This window comes from Cnephaeus nilssonii (assembly GCF_951640355.1).
Source record: "Cnephaeus nilssonii genome assembly, chromosome: 19".
NCBI lineage: Eukaryota > Metazoa > Chordata > Mammalia > Chiroptera > Vespertilionidae > Cnephaeus > Cnephaeus nilssonii.
In genome coordinates, this window is record NC_137090.1 from 21,579,694 (window position 1) to 21,593,882 (window position 14,189).

General features: G+C 36.6%; 1 protein-coding gene across 1 annotated transcript in view; it reads left to right on the plus strand.

The window, feature by feature from the left end:
• The window catches only part of BRIP1 (BRCA1 interacting DNA helicase 1), a gene marked incomplete at its 3' end in the record, with an annotated part of 210,772 nt that overhangs the window by 1,944 nt on the left and 194,639 nt on the right, over nt 1–14,189 (plus strand). The window contains exons 2-6 of the mRNA XM_079798665.1: nt 156–274; nt 2,158–2,269; nt 4,016–4,189; nt 9,085–9,212; nt 12,828–12,947. Coding sequence (XP_079654791.1) covers nt 179–274; nt 2,158–2,269; nt 4,016–4,189; nt 9,085–9,212; nt 12,828–12,947 — 630 coding nt within the window. The 5' untranslated portion in view covers nt 156–178. The remainder of the gene's footprint in view (nt 1–155; nt 275–2,157; nt 2,270–4,015; nt 4,190–9,084; nt 9,213–12,827; nt 12,948–14,189) is intronic.

A 14,189-nucleotide genomic window follows, 5' to 3' on the forward strand; every position in this document is an offset into this window, starting at 1 on the left:
GTGATTTATAAGAGCAGGAAATTATTTCACTTCCATTTGTTTTGTTTATATATTTATTCCAATTTTTATTTTCAGATTTCTGTCCTAGTGTTGGGTATCTGGTTTTCTTTGAATGGCATTGTTTCAATATCGATTTTCATTTGTGTTGCAGTTAGGAATCTGAAGTAAACAGGAAAGTATGATGTCTTCAGCGTGGTCTGAATATACCATTGGTGGGGTGAAGATTAACTTTCCTTGTAAAGCTTATCCATCCCAGCTTGCTATGATGAATTCTGTAAGTATTTTTCAGCAGTTATTTCAAGTCTTATTAAGATACATATGCCTGTAATTCATAACATACACTGAGTCTGTGACTACATTTATTTTCTCAGATAGTAAATGGATTGAAAACATTTGCTGGGTTCATTGAAGAACATCTAACCCTTGGAAAATATTACTGATCCCTGCTAAACTATGTGTCCATGGTTAGTTACGAGGCGAAGGAGAACATTCTGAACAAAGTTCTCAGCTCATTTGAACTTTTACTTTACAGATTTACTGCTTTCTATAAAGTATTTATTGTCTTCCACATGGAATACTCTAGTTCCTACCGTAATTTTTTTGAAGATATTTCAGTCATTTAGAAAGTTAATATACAAACTTGAGTAAACCAACTTTCCAGCTTTGTTATAATTTAACTAGAGGCCCAGTGCACGAAATTCGTGCACGGGGGTGGGGTGGAGGGTGGGGAGGTTGTGTCCCTCAGCCCAGCCTGTGCCCTCTCCAATCTGGGACCCCTCGAGGGATGTCCGACTGCCCGTTTAGGCCCGATCCTATCTCAGAATCCAGGACTGCTGGCTCCCAACTGCTCGCCTGCCTGCCTTCCTGATTGCCCCTAACCGCTTCTGCCTGCCAGCCTGATCACCCCCTAACCACTCCCCTGCCAGTCTGATTGATGCCTAACTGCTCCCCTGCCAGCCTGATTGCCCCTAACTGCCCTCCCCTGCAGGCCTGGTTCCCCCCACAACTGCTCTCCCCTGCAGGCCTGGGTCCCCCCCAAACTGCCCTTCCCTGCAGGCCCGGTTGCCCCCAACTTCCTCCTCTGCTGGCCTGGTCACCCCTAACTGCCCTCCCATGCAAGCTTGATAGCCCCCAACTGCCCTCCCTTGCAGGCCTGGTCCCTCCCAACTGCCTTCCCCTGCTGGCCATCTTGTGTCCACATGGGGGCAGGATCTTTGACCACATAGGGGCAGCCATCTTGTGTGTTGGAGTGATGGTCAATTTGTATATTACTCTTTTATTAGATAGGATATTTTTCCATGTTTGCTTTTTACCTTGTTTACAAATAACAGGATTACTAGTATCCTGAATTTTTTCTTTTTCTTTCCTAGCATTGTTTTAATACATTTATTATGGATGTATCTAGTTAATTTACATATTTTTGAACTTTGCACAATGATATGATACTATACCTCTCTTTCTGTAGAACTTGATTTTTTCTTTTGCTTAACATTATTATTATTATTATTTTAATAGATTTTAGAGAGAGGAAAGGCGAGAGAGGGGGAGAAACATCTATCAGTTGCCTCCCACACGCCCCAACCAGGGATTGAACCTGCAACCTTTGTATGTGCTCTGACCAGGAATTGAACCTGCCAATTTTTGGTGTACCAGATGATGTTCCAACCAACTTTGCCACACTGGCCAGGGCAGCTTAACATTATTTTTAAGATGTAGCCCTGGCCTGGCAGGCATGGCTCAGTGGTCGACCTATCAACCAGAAGGTCATGGTTTGATTCCCAGTCAGGGTATAGGCCTTGGTTGTGGGCTCAGTCCCCAGTGTGGGGCATGCAGGGGCCAGCCGATCTATGATTCTCTCTCATTGATGTTTCTATCTCTCTCCCTTCCTCTCTGAAATTAATAAAAATATACACACAAAAAAAGATGTCACCCTGTTGATTGTTAATTCATTTTAATTGCTTTATTGGATTCCATTATATGAATACCAGGATTTTTTTGTTACATTATCCTTCTGATAGACATTTGGGTTGTTTACATTCTTTTGCAATTATAAACAGTGTTGCTATGAACTTTCTTATGCATGTTTTCTTCTGATGGAGAGAGACCCTAATGAAATAAATTGTTTATTGATTTTTTTTATTGTTTTTCTGTCCATAGATTGTCAGAGGATTAAACAGTAAGCAACATTGTTTGTTGGAAAGCCCTACAGGAAGTGGGAAAAGCTTAGCCTTACTTTGTTCTGCTTTAGCATGGCAACAATCTCTTAGTGGTAAGTAGCTGATTGTTATCTTCAGGTTGCTTATTGGGACCTGAAAAAATATAATGAAGTACTTTTCATTCAGAATGATTCATCTGTATTCTAGCTAACTTAGTATTCTCTTTTAAGATCTTTCTTTATGATGTTATTATGTCTTCCAAAAGAGTTTCAATATGGCAAAACATGTTCAATTAATCCCCAAACAAATTTTAACATAATGTAGTTTTTTATTTGATGATTCAGGATATATATAAGAATCTTGGCATGCTTATTATTATCAAAACTAGAGGCCCGATGCACGAAATTCATGCAAGGGGCTCGGCCCTCTCAGCCGCGGCTTCGTCGGGAAGGTCGTCTGGCTGTCTGGTCTAATTAGCATATTATGCTTTTATTATTATAGATAATTATAATTTTTATGTAAAAGATGCAAGAGATGGGTCTGTCATGATGCCATAATAGGAATAATTATGTGTGTGTGTGTAGGTGTGTGTGTGTGGGGGGTTTTTTTGAGTAAATTCTGTGGTATATTTGCTTATCTGTCCCTTTCTCATAACATTAAAACATGGAATATATAAAAAGGAAAACATTCTAGTTGATCTTCCTACTGATTTGGGTACCAGATAAGCATTTGTTGTAAAATTGTTTGTATGAATCCATATTATTTTTCATTACATTTACTTTATTTGCAAAAAAATGCCTAGTAATATGACTTTTATGAAAGATTTTCCAATACACATAATGAATCTGAAGTACAATATTATATACATTTTAGTTATATAGTTAGATTGCTTTGACCTAAAGTGTTAGCAGAATTTAAAAGTAAGCATAGGTGTGTATATGTATGTATGTATATGTGTATATGTGTGTGTGTGTATGTGTGTGTGTGTGTGTATATGTATGAATATATAATGCTTTTTAAAAGAAAATGTTTGTGTTACTGACTATTAAATATTAAAAATAAAAAGTAAATATTTTATAAGCTTTTGGTTGTCTGTTTTGATTCATACTGATGTTAAATTAATCTTTGGGGGAAATGAGATTCTGGAAAATAGAATTAGTAGTATTTCTGTAGTATAGAAAGGAAAATAATGTCAGTACGCTTTTAGAGAAAATAAATTACTCAGCTTTTTTTGTATCTATGAATTGTATATTGAAACACACAGGCACATAATGTAGATATTGCAATTTTGTATTATATTAAAGTATTAAAAATTACCTGTTTTATTTAATTTGAATATTGACTTTAAAGTGTATTTTGATACATGTATCATAATTGCTACACCATGAAACATATTTCTGTTTGAAATAGAAGTATAATGTGGGAATGATTTAACTCTTATGTGTTTACATTATTATTTAACATATTGAACTTTCAAATTTTTGATTAAGGGAAATAGCAGTAATTAAGAAGATATTTGAGGTCTTTATTCCATGCTTGATATTTTAATAAATCTCAATATAAATTAATAGTGTTGTGCCTTTATTACATTATTAATTTTTTTATAATTAGATTTTAATAAATTATGTAAATAACATGATAACTTCTCTACATGTTTCTGGCATAAGTGTTTCTCTGCTGTCCCAAATTTGATGTCCAAATTTGCCAGGTACTTTTTCAGTTTTAGCACACAAAGTGTTGCATCCTGGGATATCTCCCAATCCTGGGCAAATTGGGGTGTTTGCTCACCCTAGATGCATAGAAAGATTGAGTTAAAAAAAAATTGAAATATTATAAATAGAAGTTCTTTTATTTTTTAGGAAAGCCAATGGATGAAAGCTTAAGTAAAAAAGCTGAAGTATTATTGTCATGTTGTTGTACATGCCATTCAAAGAATTTTACAAACGATGACATGAACCAAGGAACTTCACATCATTTCAATAGTCCAAGTACACCACCTTCTGAAAGAAATGGCACTTCATCACCTTGTCAAGGTAGTTCATATTTTGCTGGGGTCTGTTAGTATCTGTAACAAAAGCCTTATTTATTGCTGTTATGAGACCTTATTTAGATAAATTTGGTTAGCATAATTGATTATGTATGTCTACATACATTCTCTGGAATTATTTTTAGATAATTCATAGAGTGGTCAGAAATCCTTGGATTATTTTATTCTTGGCTTGACTTTTCATTTATTAAGACATTTTGCTAGCTTAAATTATTTTTTGAAAGCAAGGCAGAATAAATGATGTTCAAAGACTGATGTTATTTATAGGCAGTATTGTTAATTATATGATAGAATTTTATAAAACATATTAATTTGTATTGTAAGACAAACTAATCAGCCTCATTTATTCTTGATAAATTTGCCTGATCTTCTGAGGTTAGTATTCTACTAAAAAAATACAATAATATTCTAATGGGATTTTCTTTATAGGTTACCATCTTCTTTTCCCTGTCTGCCTTGAGATTCTCTCTTTGTTGTTAGTTTTTGACAGTTTTAATATAATGTGCCTTGGAGAAAGCCTTTTTGGATTGAGATAATCAGGTGTTCTGTTAGCTTCTTGGATTTGAGGACCCAGTTCTTTCTATAGGTTTGGGCAGTTCTCATCAATTATTTGTTTGAATAGGTTCTTCATTTCCTTCTTCCTCTTTTCTTCTGGTGTACCCATTATTCTTTTTGTTGTTGTTGTTGTTGTTAATCCTCACCCAAGGATATTTTTCCCATTGATTTTTAGGAAGAGTGGAAGGAGGGGGAGAGACAGAGAGAAACATTGTTATGAGAGAGACACATCAATTGGTTGCCTCCCGAATGCACCCTGACCAGGGCCAGGATTGAGCCTGCAACCGAGATACGTACCCTTGACCAGAATTGAACCCAGGACCCTTCAGTTTGCAGGCTGGCACTTTATCCACTGAGCCAAACTGGTTAGGGCCCCATTATTCTTATACTAGAGGCCTGATGCACGAAAGTCGTGCAAGAGTAGGCCTTCCTTCCCCCGGCTGCCGGCACCGGCTTCCCTCTGGCACCTGGAACCCGGGCTTCCCTCGCAGCCCCGGCTTCGTCTGGAAGGTCGTCTGGAAGGACGTCTGGTCTAATTAGCATATTACGCTTTTATTATTATAGATTGCTCTTTCTAATGAGTTCAGATACTTTTTGAATAATTTTTTTTAACTCACGATTCTTTCTCTTCCACTTGAATCATTCTACATTTCTGTCTTCAGTATCACTAATTCTTTCTCCCATCTGGTCTGCTCTATTTCCTAAGCTTGCTAGTTTTTTCTTCATCTCATTTATTCAGTTCTTCAGTTCCAGAATTTCTGTTCGGTTCTTTTTTTGTTTTCTTTTTTTTTTTTTAGTTTCAATCTCTTTGGTGAAATACTGTTAAGTTTTGAGAGTTTCTTTATATATTTTGAGTACAAGTTTTTTTAAAAAAATACAGTTGTAGGTTTACTGTAGGTCTAAGATGCATTTCAAGTTAATTTTTTAATATGGTGCAAGGTATGGATCCAAGTTCATTTATTTTGCATATGGATATCTAATTATTTAGCATCATTTATTGAAAAGGCTATCCTTTGTCCACTGCATTGCCTTTGTAAAAAATCAGTTGTCAATTACAACTTTCATTTTAACATTATTGTGGTGTAGAGTATGTAGAATAGTCTGTTGAAGAATCAGATGGCATAAATCATGGTTGTATTCTGATACTCTCTTTATATTTTCAAGTAAATTCTTTAATAAGATGTAACCTAAATACAGAAAAGTGCACAAATTCTAAGTGTATACTAGTAGTTATACTAGAAAATTCTTTGTGAAGAATTTTCACAAAGCAAACATACTAATATACTCCCAACTAGATAAAAAATAGGATATGACCAACACTTCTCATCCTCTTTGTTAGTCACCTTTCCACAGGTAATTGCTATCTTCCCTTTTGTCACCATTAGTGAGCTTTGGCTTTTTATAGAAATGAAATTATATCCATCTACTTTTGCTTAATGTTGTACTTATGAGATTTATTTGTGTGTTGCATATAGTAGTACTTACTGCTATATATTATTTTCTTCTGTGAATATACTGCAACTTATTAATTTATCTTATAGTTGTTAGACATTTGGGTGGTTTCTGCTTTGGGTTATTAATACTATTTTGAACATTCTTTTTTTAAAAAAATATATGGACATATTTTTTTTAGAGTTTTTTTTTTTTTTTAATTGATTTCAGAGAGGAAGGGAGAGAGAGAAAAACGTCAATGATGAGAGACAATCATTGATTGGCTACCTCCTGCATGCCCCCTACTGGGGACCAAGCCTGCAACCTGGGCATGTGCTCTGACCAGGAATGGAACCCTGACCTCCTGGTTCATAGGTCGACACTCAATCTCTAAGTCACGCCAGCTGGGCAATTTTGAACATTCTTATTCATTCTGGTGCAAATAGGTATTTTCTACCAGATATGTACTTAGTAATGGAATTGCTGGTCATAGTGTATGCATATGTTTAGTTACAGTAGTTACTGCCAATATTTTCCAACACTCATTAAAAATTTTACCCATTTTGGTGCATGGGTCGTGTTCTCATGAGTTTTAATTGGTATTTCTCTGTTGATTAATGAGGTTGAGCATCTTTTAGTATGTTTAATGGTCGTTTAAATATTCCTTTTAGTGAACTGCATATTCAGGTTTTTTGCCCATTTTTGTATTGGGTGGTTTCTTATTGATTTCTAGGAGTTTTTTATTTTAACAAATATTCTGAATATATCTCATTTCTTTATAACTTTGTATTTTAAAAACTTAACCTTTTCAATAAGTTTCCTGCAAACTTCTCTGCTATAAAGAACATGAAGATAAACCTTTTTGTATATGTAGATAATATGATTTTTATTTTAATGAATTGGGTGTTAATCTTTTTTGGCAGATGGCAGTTCAATATTTCTAAAACTGAATTATTGTTTATGGTAGACATTCCCTACCCTTTAATGGGCCCATACAAATTTGCCCCTTGGTTTATTTGGGGCAGGGTTTCTCAACAGGGCACTATTAACATTTTGAATTGGATCATTCTTTGTTGTGGGACTGTGTTGTGCATTGTGGGATGTTTAGCAGCATCTCCCAGGCCTCAACCCACTAGATGTCAGTAGTATACCCGCTGTCCCCTGCCTTTGGTGACAATAAAAAATGTCTCCAGAGAATGCTCAACGTTCCTGGGGTAGGGGGGAGGGGTGTTAAAATTGTCCCAGTTGAGAACCACTATGCTAGTTTGTTTTGTGGGTATTTTACCAATTTGCCAGGAAATTGCGGAGCTCAAAATTACATGTCTTTATAAAATATATTTGGAAATGCAAAGGGCTAAGAATAATAACCAGATTCACTTTTGAGAATCTGGTCAAGGTGAGAGGACTTAATCTATGAGATAGCCTGACTTATTATATATAAAGCTATAGTAATTAGAACAGTTTGGTATTGGTGCAGTGTAGACCAGTGGAAAACAATAGAGAACCCACATTCAGTTCCATATATAGCCAGAAAGGTGTTTTGTTTGTTTGCTTGTTTGTTTGTTTTTTTAATAGAAGTGCTCCTACAGAGCAGAGGGCAAAGGAGGGACTTTTCTATAAGTGGTACTGGGACTCTCAGATATTCCTATAGAAAAAAATTGAAATTGTAGTCCTACTTTTCTCCATATAGAAAAATCCATTCCGGGTAGATTAAAGATCTAGGTCTGAAAGGCAGAACTACGGTTTTAGAATTTTCAAATGATGTTCCTTTGAGTCTTAGGAAAAAGCATGGCTCGTAGCGGGGAAAGAAAGTGGTGGACCAAAGAAGGTCTAAGTCTTTCATCCTGTTTTGGAAATTATAAGCAATTTTTCTTTAAAAAATAGTGTTCTCAGAAAAAGCTTGAAAACCAATGTTGTGTGTGGTATAGATTCACTTCTGTCTTTATTCAGATAAACTGTGTTTTTGAAAACAGTACTAGACCTGCCTACAGATATTTTTGCCCTAGTAGTCTGTAAATTCTTTAAGGCCAGAGACTTTCTTTTTCATTGTTTTTCATGGTGTCTGGAATTGTTTGGGCTTGATAAAATAAATGCTTGTTTAATGAATTCAAGGGAACCCGTAGAGAAGAGCAAAGAGGAAGGAAGGTACTTTCAAGAACACACATTTAGGGACAGGGAGAAACTAATGTATAGGAATAGTTAAGAACAGTTTTACATACATTAAGGAAAAAGGAAATGTGTTTGTTATCTTCCAGAAGACAGAGTATTATGTTTGGCTTTATGCCTAAAGATTATGCTTATGGATTTTGGAGTCAAACAGCAGGAGTTAGTCACATCCAGGCTCTGCTTTTTACTAGCTGTATGATACTGGCATGTTACTTGACTTCTTAAAAACCTAGTATTTCATATTTATAAAATGGGATGATGTTATTTGGTGAATTATAAGGTTGATGACCTTGAGAATGGGTTTTCAGGGTTGTGGGATTAAAAGGTAGATTATAAGAGCTTAATTTTACTATATTTTTAATTCTAACAAACATAGCTTAGTAAGAAAGTGACATTGAGATCCTGTAAAGAAATATTTTTATAGAAATGAAATACATTTTCTTGAGAGAGTCTTAACAGTTATATTTTAAAAAATCACATTATTGGGAGTGGTCTACAACAGTATAAACCTGTTAAATCAAAATTGGACTTGCCTATTGAAAACATATTTTTTAAAATGTTTGTTATATTTTGTTAAAGTAGTCTGGTAAAGTGCTTTTAAACATGTTTAGCAATTTAAAAAAATATATTAATTTCTAAAATAAGTCTACATCTTGATTTCAATTTTTTTCTTAGGAAAATTGCCTAAGTGTAAGTTATTTATGCTGATTTTTTAACTTCTTTTATAAGACTCTCCTGAAAAAACTACGCTGGCTGCAAAATTATCTGCCAAGAAACAGGCATTCATATACAGAGATGAAAATGATGATTTTCAAGTAGAGAAGAAAAGAATTCGATCCTTAGAAACTACACAGCAGGTAAACAGAGTTTATTGGCAGTGAAATAATCCCATTAGTTATAGCTGAAGAAGGCTGTCAGATATCAATCTAGTTTTCAGTGTGACTTGTGGAGATTAGTGGGGTCACAGATTTAAAATAAATGGTAAATTGTTGTAATTGAATTTTAGGTAGTTACTCATTACAAAGGAGTCTATTATAAAAGATTAGAGGCTCGGTGCACAAATTCGTACACCAGTGGGGTCTCTTGGCCTGGCCTGCGGGATCAGGCCGAAACCAGCTCTCCCATCCCCCAAGAGGTCCCAGATTGTGAGGGCACAGGCCCAGCTGAAGGACTGCACCAGTGCACGATTGGGGCCGGGAAGGGACTGGGGGAGGGCTCCAGGGTGTGTCCGGCCCGTCTCGCTCAGTCCCAATTGGCTGGACCCCAGCAGCAAGCTAACTTACTGGTCGGAGGAGCGTCTGCTCCTTGGTGGTTAGTGCACGTCATAGTGAGTGGTCGACTGGTCTGTCTGCCCCCTGGTGGTCAGTGCACATTATAGCAACTGGTCGACTGTCTACTCCCTGGTGGTCAGTGCACGTCATAGCGAGCGGTTGAGCGGCCTAGGCATATTATTAGAATATTATGCTTTGGTTGAACAGACAACCGGACACTTAGCATATTAGGCTTTTATTATATGACTAGAGGCCCGGTGCATGAAATTTGTGCACGGGGGTGTGTGTCCCTCAGCCCAGCCTGCACCCGCTCCAATCTGGGACCCCTCGAGGGATGTCCGACTGCCCGTTCAGGCCCAATCCTACCGGGATCGGGCCTAAACAGGCAGTCGGACATCCTTCTCACAATCCAAGACTGCTGGCTCCCAACTGCTCGCCTGCCTGCCTTCCTGATTGCCCCTAACCGCTTCTGCCTGCCAGCCAGATCACCCCCTAACCACTCCCCTGCCAGCCTGATTGATGCCTAACTGCTCCCCTGCCAGCCTGATTGCCCCTAACTGCCCTCCCCTGCAGTCCTGGTCACCCCTAACTGCCCTCCCCTGTAGGCCTGGTCACCCCTAACTGCCCTCCCCTGCAGGCCTGGTCTCCCCCACTGCTCTCCCCTGCAGGCCTGGGTTCCCCCCAATTGCTCTTCCCTGCAGGCCTGGTCGCCCCCAACTTCCCTCCTCTGCCAGCCTGGTCACCCCTTACTGCCCTCCCCTGCAGGCTTGATCACCCCCAACTGCCCTCCCTTGCAGGCCTGGTTCCTCCCAACTGCCCTCTCCTGCTGGCTATCTTGTGGCAGCCATCTTGTGTCCACATGGAGGCAACCATCTTTGACCACGTGGGGGCAGACATATTGTGTTGCTGTGATGGTCAATTTGCATATTATTCTTTTATTAGATATGATAGAGGCCTGGTACACGGGTGGGGGCTGGCTCATTTGTCCTGAAGGGTGTCCCGGATCAGGGTGGGGGTTCCCTTGGGGTGTGGGCTGGCCTGGGCGAGGGGCCTGTGGTGGTTTGCAGGGCGGCCATGCCCCCCGGCGACCTAAGCGAAGGCCCTGGTATCTGGGACTTATGTATCTTCTATAATTGAAACTTTTGTAGCTTTGAGCAGAGGCCAGGGCCAGCCAGGGCAGGGCGGGAAGCTTGGCTTCCTCCATTGCCAGGGACAACCCAAGTCTCCTGCTCTCTCCGTGGCTGCAGCCATCTTGGTTGGGTTAATTTGCATACTCGCTCCTGATTGTCTTGTGGGCGTGGCAGAGGTACGGTCAATTTGCATGTTTCTCTTATTAGTGTAGATAGGATTATTTACAGTCAATGTCATTAAAGTGAAACTGCATGATGCTTACTTATATATGAGGAATTTGATAGTAAAATATTTATTTAGGGCATATATTAATAAAAGAGCTACTTATATGTTTTAACTCTTCTGTTTTTATTTAATAATGACATATTTTTTTGCCAAAATTCCTTTTATATGAATATTTATGTCATGGATATTTTTGGTATTGGTAGTTTTAATATATTTATAAGGTTTACTCTTATTTATTGAGTTTTTAATATTGATAAAGGATAAAATATTTATTTCTACAAATTATTGAAAGGCCTAAATTACTAGATATTTTAAATGACAGTACTTTTCATAGATGAATACCATGTTTTCTCATAGAGTTTATAGCAGTGAGATGGGGAGGCTGGGACTTTTAATAGCCTTAGTTACAAATAAAAAGGGTATTATTTAATCAGCATGTCATTTGCACGTAATTGAATATTTTTAATAGAATATATTAAAAAAGTTTTTTGCATTCTTATGTAGTTTATTTTACTTACAATCTTTATAACTTTCATAATTAAACCATTTTTAGAAATAGAATGAATTAGTTTATTTTTGGAAAAGCACCAATTACAAATGAAGCATGAATCTTTAGAAAATTCCCCCTCGCCCCCAAAAATGTGTACATGGAGTTGGATGTTGTAAGGTAGGACTCAACGCATAACACTTATCCTTGACTTCTTTGGGTCTCATTTCTTTTTTGGTAGGAATGGGATCATGAATAGAAATGCCCCTCTCTCCTTTATAATTTAAGTAAATAGGGTTTTGGCAAGTAGAAAAAAAGCATAGACAGTTTGGAAAGCAAACTTAGTGATATTTATAAAATAAATTTAGTCAAATACAACTTGGATTGTCAACTAGCTAGTAAAAGTAATAATAACCAAGCAATTCTGTCATGTAGGAAATGATGAATATCTACATTTAAAATTTTTTCTGAGTTTTAATTTACAATGAGGTTTCCATTTTATTTGCTTTTTTGCTTTTCAATTAGGTATGTAATTTGGACTTTGCTATAATATTATACTTGGTGTCCATATGGTGGAACTATTTTATGGGAAGATCATTTTTCAGTACAGACAGTCCTCGAGTTATGTCGGACTCAACGTACTCGTTTCTTGGTTATGTTGCCATCTCCCATTTATTTATTAAAAAAAAAAAAGTTCCGTCATTTCAACATATGTACATATGTGCTTTGTGTTTTTTATTATTTATTTACCACAAGTAAAGGTCAGGAATTGTTATCTTCCTTTTAAATTTTTTTTACTATTTCACTTCATTACTGCTGTGTATGTGCTTCTTGTGAGTGACGTAGGTGCTTATGTAGGTGGGTTCCGACTTACGGCGAAAATCATGCTACTTCGCGCCGTAGGAACAGATCTCTGATGTAACCCGAGGACCTACTGTACTATAGTTTTGACATATCACTAATTAAAGCTATTTTGGTTAGGATTAAGGAGGTATTATATTTTATTTTACTTAAGTCTTGTAATAAGATGCCTGTTTGTGTTTTTAAACATTATTTAATTATCGTCAGTTAGAAATAGTCCTTTTTTAAATGCTGAAAACAAACAGCTATTTGGACCTTTGGGGACAACTAACCTGCTCAAACTTTTCTTTTCTTCCTTTATATTGAATTTATTGGGGCGACTCTGGTTAACCAAATTATACAGGTTTCAGGTGTACAGTTCCACAATACATCACCTGTACACTGTATGTTTGTTCATCACCTCAAGTCAAGTCTTCTTTCATCACCTTTTATTCCCCCATCCTTCCAGCCTGCTCAAACTTGTTATTTTAAACTTTATTTTGGTTTTGTGTTTGCAGATTAGAAAACGGCATTGTTTTGAAAAGGAAGTACACCATTTTGATACAAAAGTTACTTCAGGAAAGACTACAAAACTCAACTCTCCATTAAGGAAGATAAACTCCTTTTCTCCACAAAATGTATGTATTTATGCCATTGTTTAGTTTAAAGAAGGAGAATGTGGAATTTGCTAAATCCATGTTTGAAAAAGAGGAAGAATAGTATAATGCAAAGAACAGTAGAAAACCACTCAGAAGTCTAAGTGCTATCACATCTCTGCTACTAATGTATGAGATGGTAAACCCTATCCTCTCTGTGCTCCCTTTTCATCATTTGTGAAATGAAAGAATGGGACTAGAAAGAGATCTGAAAGTTTTTTGCGTCTTCAATATTCTTATGTTTGTGAACTCCACTTCCCTAAAGTTCTTTCAGTGTCCTTAGAGCATTAAAGTAGAACATTACCATTCTGATATTACTTTGTTCCACTATTTATAATCATTTTCTCTAGTATTTATTTGTATTGTTTCCATTCCTTTAGCAAATCCTCACAATGGGGGAGGTATTTTTACAGATACATTATTATGCTTATATTTACTTTTTATTTGTTTATTAAATAAATGCTAACATTGTCTATATACCTTTACAAAAGTGATACTTTTTTATTTTGTGAAGTGGTAGCATGTATTATTTTAATTTATTACTTTCGCCTAGTGTGTAGAAAAGACATAGGTCCAGCAGAGAGCGCTGTTGACCTTCAGATAAAGTATTGTTGGGTAAAACCTTGGACTTTTATTTCTCCTTTTTCATCTTAATTCCTGCCTTTTCTTTTTTCTGTCTCTGTCTTTGACTCTATCTCTGTCTCTGTCTTTGTCTTTCTCTTCCACATTTTCTCCTTCCCTTTCTCTCTCTTTCCCTCCTTCAATATTTGGCATGTTCTCTATGATCTCAGGAGAAAATGACCAATTTTCTCTGAAAAGTATTTTACAAATCATTTTCTCATAATTTTAATTTACTTTTATTTAATATAACTGTTTATGTAGTGATATGATGTTTACTATGTGCCAGAAACTCTTCTAAGCACTGTAGAAATATTAGTTTACCTGATGAATACAGGTTAATGTGAGTTAAAAGTTAGTATAAGGTCTTTTAAATTTTCTGTGAATTTAATAGTTTTCAAAATAAGGCAAAAGAGTTTAACTCAATTTTTATAATAACTCAATGAAAAATGTCTTAATATATTCCCCAATGGCTGATGAAGAAATTAAGGCACAGAACATTTAAATAGTTTGTTTATGTCACAAAACTGATGAGTAGAGGCTGGTTTAAAATAAAACCCAGGCCATCAGCTCTAGAATTGATCCTTTCAACAACCTCGCTATTCT